The following is a 7,519-nucleotide window of genomic DNA, read 5'->3' on the forward strand; positions in this document are numbered from 1 at the left end:
AAACCCGTGGGATAAGTTCTCTAGTCTTTTTTTTTTACCTATTTTTGAGGCTATTAACATCTCATATATGATATTCTCCTTAACTTGAGTCTCAACTTAAACACAACATAATCAATTTAGATCTTCAACTTTGACAATATATGAGTTCTAAACTTCTAATCATATAGTTAACTCCCAAAACGTACAAAATCTTTGGGACGCTACATGATCAATTACAATCACAAGTGACTGGCACTGACTGCTACCAAGAAGGCAAAGGCCTATCTATTTCATCTTATTAAGGGCTCATGATCATTAATGATTCAGATCTTACCCTAAATAATTTGTGTATAATAGTTTAATAGATGGGAAGACTCTGCTTTCTAGTTTTGTAACAAGAGAACTATGAGATAGCATTGCTTTACTCAGTACCCTATTATTTCATCAATTTCATTCCTATACATACTCTCCTAATAATAATCCCCTAAAAAGAATCAAAATTGTGCAATGTATAAAAAGTGTGGCCGTGTTAGGTGGAAGAACTCATGTGAAGCGCAACCAATGACGCGTACACTCCATCTTTGATTCGAAGTAGACTATCATGCTTCCCTTTTTCCGCAATAACCCCATTTTTCACTACTGCAATCACATCCGCATTCTTAATGGTAGATAACCGATGAGCAACAACAACAGTAGTCCGATTTACCATGACTCGATCTAGTGCATCCTGCACAACTTTTTCAGATTCAGCATCAAGGGCACTAGTAGCTTCGTCCAGCAGAAGTATTCTCGGATTCTTTACTATTGCACGGGCAATAGCTACCCTTTGCTTTTGACCCCCGGACAATTGAACTCCTCGCTCTCCTACAACTGTGTCATACCCCTGAAAGCAAACACCAATTATAACACTCCGCCTGTAAGGTAAATTGAATTTGAAAGAGATCTAGACACTACCTGTTGCAAGCTGCTGATAAACTTGTGAGCATTTGCCAACTCTGCAGCTGCTACAATTTCAGACTCAGTGACATCGCCTCCTTTACCGTAAGCAATGTTGGCACGTATAGTGTCATTAAACAAAACAGGCTCTTGGCTTACAAGCCCCATTTGTTGCCTCAGCCACTTCAACTGAAATTTTTGAATCTCAACCCCATCTAGGGTAATACTGCCAGAATCCGGATCATAAAACCTTTGCAAGAGGGAGATTACAGTTGACTTTCCGCTACCACTCTCTCCGACAAGAGCCACTGTCTGATAAGTTAAATAACATGTACCCCAAAACCAAACAGAAAATCATTTTCTGCCACATAACACAACTTGCTGGCAACAAAAAGCAAAAACTAAGAATATCTAGAGTTAGAATTTACCTTGCCAGCGTGAATAGTCAAGCATAGATCTCGGAAAATCTGCATATCAGGTCTAGTGGGATATGTAAAGCTCACTCGACGAAGCTCAATTTCACCCTTGACATCATCTAAGGTCAGACCAGATTCATCACTAGGGTCTATCTTAGACTTGCGATCCAGAATTGAGAATACAGAAGCAGCAGCACCCTTTGCTTTCCCGCTATCTGGTGCAAGCGAGCTTGATTGGGATATTCCTATTGCTGCCATGGTTAATGCAAAGAATACCTGCATAAAATAAAATGATGGTTTTCAAAGCTAAGAAAAACTGAAATGGCGAAGAAATAAAATGTCAAGGGAACAACAACTTACACGAAAAACCTTGTCAAAGGTTGTTTTTCCATGCCCAACAAGCTGGGCACCTGCATAGAAACTGATGGCATAGACAAAAAAGAGCAGGGCAAAGGATAACCCAAAACCTACTCCACTTATCAATCCTTGCTTTATACCAGCTGCTATAGGAGCTTGACATTTCCCTTCGTAAAGTTGCATTACCTTTTCTTCAGCACAGAAGGAAGCAATTGTTCTTATGCTCCCAACTGCATCGTTAGCAACTTGGCTTGCTTCTTCATACTTCTTCTGCAATTGTAAAAGAAAAAGATTCACGAGTTATTCTCTATAAAGGGCCATCCCCTTCTACTCCTAGTCGAAAGCTTAAGATTATAATGTCATCAATGTCATTACTTCAGTTACACATTCCTCGAAGCTCCAATAGGCTTAATACAACAGTGTCACGTCGACTCTCACGTCTTTGGAATAGGATTAAGTGAGGCTTCGCGGGATAGAGCAGTGTGTCACTCTATGAGAGTTTCTTGCGGTTTATTAATGATGTTATGGGTAGTGAACACATTCTCCAATCCCTCCTCACACAAGGAAATGCAAAAAATAATCTTTACAGAGTGCAACTTCTTAGGAGTAGTACATTGAAAATGTTATACTCCGTATTAAGCATTTTACACCATTCAGTTGAGTACGTGCCAGAATGACAACAGTGCACGCATGACAAAGCTAAACCAGTAATTTGCTAGGGAGGAGAAAGAAAGAACCTTGGCATCCGCACTGAAGCCTTTCATGAACTTTATTTGGAGATATCCATTAAGCCCTATCAAGGGTATCAATGCAAGAATAATAAACGCCAAAATCCAGTTGGCAATGAAAGCAATCAATAGACCAGCAATTGCAGTTGCAAGATTCTGAACAAGCAAACCAAGTGCGTCTCCGACCAGTGCACGTACAGTGGCCGCATCAGTGGACAACCTTGCACCGATTGCACCGCTAGAATTCTCTGGTGCATCAAACCAGCTAACCTCCATATGAATAGCTTTCTCAAAGCACATGGATCTGATCCGCTGTATTAACTTACAACCAGCCACAGCAAAGAAGTAGGCTCGAGCTGGATTTGTCACTAGTGATGCCAAACCGAGGACTAGAAACATTAGGGCCCAGAACCGTGAGTCCTTTCTCAGCTGGTGGGGTGGCTCATAAAACATTTTGATCACACTGGAAAGAAGAATGCTAAATATTGGGAAGATGACCCCATTAGCAATGGCAGAGAGAGATCCAAGAAGCATTGCTGGTATTTCAGGCTTGTTTAGAGAGGCAAGACGCCAAATTGAAACTTCTGGCTGATCTTCTGAAAGGGGAATATTGGATCCCTCAGTTTCTGGCAACGTACTCTCTGGAGGATCCATAGCAACCCCAAATATCACGGAGAAGGAGTGACGGCTACTGTGCACCCTCCCAGAAGATCCATGGCTCATAGATCGTAAAGATGATCCTTTCTGACTAGACTGTCTTAAAATCTCTTTAGAGTCCTCAGCTTGCTCAGTTTCTTTTCTCATTTCCTGAAGACGTATAAGCTGAGAATATGCTCCTTCAGGATCCTTTAGTAGTTCAGAGTGCGAACCTGATTTTGGAAACAAAAAAGAAATGAATTACTATTATCTTTGAAAAAAGTTAGGCAAATCATCTGAATATTTAAGATACGTTCAACCCCTGAAGATCCACAATGAATTAGTACATCTCTAGATTTGATCTAGTTTTTCATGATTTTGCAATCCCAAGATTACCTTTCTCAACTAACTTTCCTTGATGAATGACTGCAATCATATCAGCACTTCTCACGGTACTCAGGCGATGCGCAACAATAACAGTAGTCCGGTTTACCATGATACGATCTAGTGCTTCCTGCACAATTCTCTCCGATTCTGCATCAAGTGCACTTGTAGCCTCGTCCAAAAGTAAAATTCGCGGATCTTTCAGAATGGCTCTCGCTATAGCAACTCTTTGTTTCTGTCCTCCAGAAAGTTGAGTACCATGCTCGCCCACTAAAGTATCCAAACCCTACAAAAAATGCCAGAGATCTCGAATAAGAAGACCGAGAAGGCGGGAACTACATGTGTTTGGTAATGATAAAATTACGGGTAAACAGCTCAAACCTGAGGCAACTTATCAATAAACTTGGCAGCATTTGCAAGCTCAGCTGCAACTCTTATCTCTTCATCTGTGGCACCATCCTTCCCATATGCAATATTTTCTTTAATCGAGGAAGCAAACAAGACAGGCTCTTGACTCACCAGGCCAATCTTTTGTCTGATCCATTTTAGCTGAAATTCTTTGAGATTAATTCCATCAATTAGAACCTGTCCAGCGTGTGGATCGTAGAATCTCTCTATAAGGCTGATCACTGTTGATTTCCCACTTCCACTCTGTCCAACCAAAGCAGCAGTTGTGCCACTCGAGATGGAAAGAGAAAATCCACTGAAAATGCGCTCATCAGGTCTGGCTGGATAGCTAAAGTGAACATCTGTTAACTCAATATCACCGCGAATATCATCCAAAACTTTTCCACTTGGGTCATACGGATCAATTTCTGGTATTCTATTTATTGTCTCAAACATCTTATAGGCTGCTGCTTGACCTGCAGCAAATGCACTCATAGAAGGGGATGCTTGCCCCAATGACCTACACCAGTTTAACATTAATTATTACTCTCTCCAAACATAATGTAAAGATACAATGTCAAATTTACGTTTTATTTATCAAAACAACTTGTTTGTTTTCATACCATGAGAAATTATCAGTCAAAGTAGACAATCCAAATATCCAATATACAGGGTATAAAAAGTACTCCGTAATTGATTGCTGAAATAATTCTCTTACATGGAACCAGTCAAGACAGCAATAATGACATTGATAACAGTACCCCCCGTATAATTCCTGTCGAGAATCATCTTTGAGCCAAACCATATGGCTAATGAATAGCTGCCAAAGACGACAAGAAAAAGCGCACCCAACCCAGTCCCAGCAGCCAGGCCTTCATGGACACCTGACTTATAAGCACTGACGATGGACTTATTATAATTTGCAATAGCTCGCTTCTCTCCGGTGAAGGATGCCACCTGAACAGAAAGATGACAAGGTTCAAGTTCATTACATTAATAAAAAAGAAGACAACTATACTTGCCAAAGTATGTAGGTATATGTATATGCAAGTTGGGTGTGTTAGCTTACAGTTCTGATTGAACCAATAGTCTGCTCCACAACAATTGCGGCCTTTGCGTAAGCAGTTTGGCCCCTGGATGCCATCCTTGATACTATGATTGTCATAGCAGCACCAGCTGCTGCGAGTAGGGGTATGGAGGAGAGCATGACAAGGGTGAGAAGCCAGCCTTTGATGAATGCAATAATAAAACCCCCAATAAATGTTGACATGAGCTGCAAAAACTTTCCAACCTGAAAACAAAGAGGAGAAATTTAAAATGGGGTGTTTAACCTCAAAACATGTAGTGGTGTAGAGGAAATGATATGGACCTTCTCCCCCATTGCATCTTGAATGAGTACAGTGTCACCAGACATTCTTCCCACAACTTCTCCCGTGTTGGTTTCCTTGTCAAAAAAGGCAACATCTTGTCGTAAGATAGTTTTGAGATACAGGTTCCTTATTCTAGCAGCTTGCCTTTCTCCTGTGACCATCCAACAAGCAACCTCTGCCAACAAAAATGCTTGGTATTAATATTTAATAATAAACCGACTAAGACTGTATCTGTATGCGTGCATGTTGTAATAGAATGGTATTGTTATGAGACGGGTGAAGATGCTTACGAAGAAAAGCAGCGATGGCTACTCCGATGGCCAAGTAGACAAATTTGAGGGAAACCTGGCAGTAAATGAGAAAGGAAAAGGAGAGATTAAGCATGCATGGGCAGAAGAAGGAGTATTTGAATGAAATATGAAAAGAGAAAGGAATAATTCTTCACCTGTGAAACGACGTGAATAACATGGTTGGTGTTTTGATTCATTCCAAAAGCATCAACAACATCACCGACAATGATAGCCATCAAAGGCATAGCGACACCATTTGCAAGAGCACCAAGAGACCCGATAATCATCAAAGCCTTGTCAGTAGAATCAGCAAATGAAAAAAGCTTGTAAAAGGGAACTTTGTTGACAGCGGTGTCGTCCGACGATGACGATGACGATGACGATGAGGTGGTAGGCGCACTCTCCTGATGGCCCATATCTTTCTTAAACTGGCCAGTCTACAAAGAAAGAAAGACTTTTAGTTACAATCAAATTTCGTATTCTTGAGTTATTCATAAGCATAATAAATAGAGACAAGTCGTACTAATCCCTAGCTATTTGGCTATTATATTTATTAAAAAAAAAAAAAGTCAAGGGGATGTAACAAAAAGTAGTTGTAGGCTTGTAACATGGCATGTACTCCATTGTAGACAGTAAAATGGTGATAAAATAGGTAGGGTGATAGATACAGAGCATATAAAATGGTGATGCAGAATTCTATTCCTATTCCTATTCCTATTCGTATTCCTATTAATGAGAGTGTTGTTTATTTGTTTGATTACATACATACGTGTCAAATTGAGAGATCCGAGGGCAGGTTGGGTTCCAATTTTAAAATAAAAAACATACCAATACAAGGATGAAAGATCCTTGAGTCCTTCCAATGTATTGCAGCGACCTGAGCTATTATAATCTTTGTTGTTGTTGTTGTTGTTGTTGTTGTTGTTGAATATGTTTGATTTGCTGAAGCCTGTAGGTAGGTATACAATGAGTTTTATGGCCACCAACCACCAAGTTGATTGTTTTTCTTCCACTTTGGTTTAAATTCTTGTTAAATCTTAAAGTTAAAGTATCGGCTGCTGCTGCTCATCGAATAATTAAGTTCCCCGCAGTCTCACACCTTTTATATACTTTAATCCCCCATCTATCATCAATCATCAATCATCAATCAACGACTTAATTAATCATTTTATCATTTAAAACACCCAATGGTGGGGACTGGGGGGGTTTGACATTATCCCATTTTTTTTAAAAAAAAGTTTGCTTGCGCAGGAAGGGAAGCTGGATATTCCTGGTTATGACTGCCACACGGCCACACACCCTCACAGCCGCACGCACATTTCGTTTCCCGCTGACCAAACCCTGTCTTTTTTTCCACCCTAAATCTCACTGACGGGCGATATCCGTCACAAGCTTGTGACGGATACCGTTTCCTCTCACAAAATACCCATTGAGAGGTGAGTGAGAAGACATGAGGTAAGTCTCCACCTTGTCCCTCTCTCCTTTTTGTGAGAGGTCACCAACTGTGACGGGATTAAATTTCGTCCATGAAGACGACGTTTTTTTTTTTTTCATCGGTTGCTCCTATATTGGGCCCATATTTTGGGAATAACAAATTTAGACAAAATCCATACTCCCTATCTTTTATTTTGTGTTTACACAACGGACAAGGGACAACGGTAAGGCCCTGTTCTTTTGGACTTAAAGTCACTCAATTTAAGTTCACTTCAGATCCTATAAGTTCAGTTCAGTTCAGATCCTATAAGTTCGGTTCAGTTCAGATCTTATAAGTTCGATTCGAATCCTATAAGTTCGATTCGATTCGATTCGATCCTATAAGTTGATTTAGATCTTATACCTCACTTAATTTAAGTTCACTTGAGATCCTATAAGTTGATTCGATTCGATTCGAGATCCTATAACTTCGATTCGAGATCCTATAAGTTCAATTCGATTCAGATTCTATAAGTTCGATTCGATTCGAGATCCTATAAGTTCGATTCGATTGATTCGATTCGGATCATATAAGTTGATTCGATTCAGATCAGATTAGTTTC

At 40.1% G+C, this 7,519-nt stretch overlaps 1 protein-coding gene across 1 annotated transcript; it reads right to left on the bottom strand.

Annotated features, from left to right (window-relative positions):
• Nucleotides 1-26: 26 nt before the first annotated feature.
• On the bottom strand, nt 27-6,730 carry LOC141652419 (ABC transporter B family member 11-like). Its single transcript, XM_074459873.1, has 13 exons — nt 6,312-6,730; nt 5,639-5,920; nt 5,484-5,538; nt 5,193-5,368; nt 4,893-5,114; nt 4,542-4,780; nt 3,818-4,343; nt 3,449-3,722; nt 2,426-3,285; nt 1,692-1,958; nt 1,344-1,607; nt 934-1,227; nt 27-862 (listed from the first exon to the last, which is right to left on the bottom strand). The coding sequence occupies exons 2-13, from the start codon at nt 5,897-5,899 to the stop codon at nt 509-511; spliced, it is 3,792 nt and encodes a 1,263-aa protein (XP_074315974.1). The 5' UTR covers nt 5,900-5,920; nt 6,312-6,730; the 3' UTR covers nt 27-508.
• Between the last annotated feature and the right edge of the window lie 789 nt (nt 6,731-7,519).

The sequence above is a fragment of the Silene latifolia genome, chromosome 4 (genome assembly GCF_048544455.1).
Source record: "Silene latifolia isolate original U9 population chromosome 4, ASM4854445v1, whole genome shotgun sequence".
NCBI lineage: Eukaryota > Viridiplantae > Streptophyta > Magnoliopsida > Caryophyllales > Caryophyllaceae > Silene > Silene latifolia.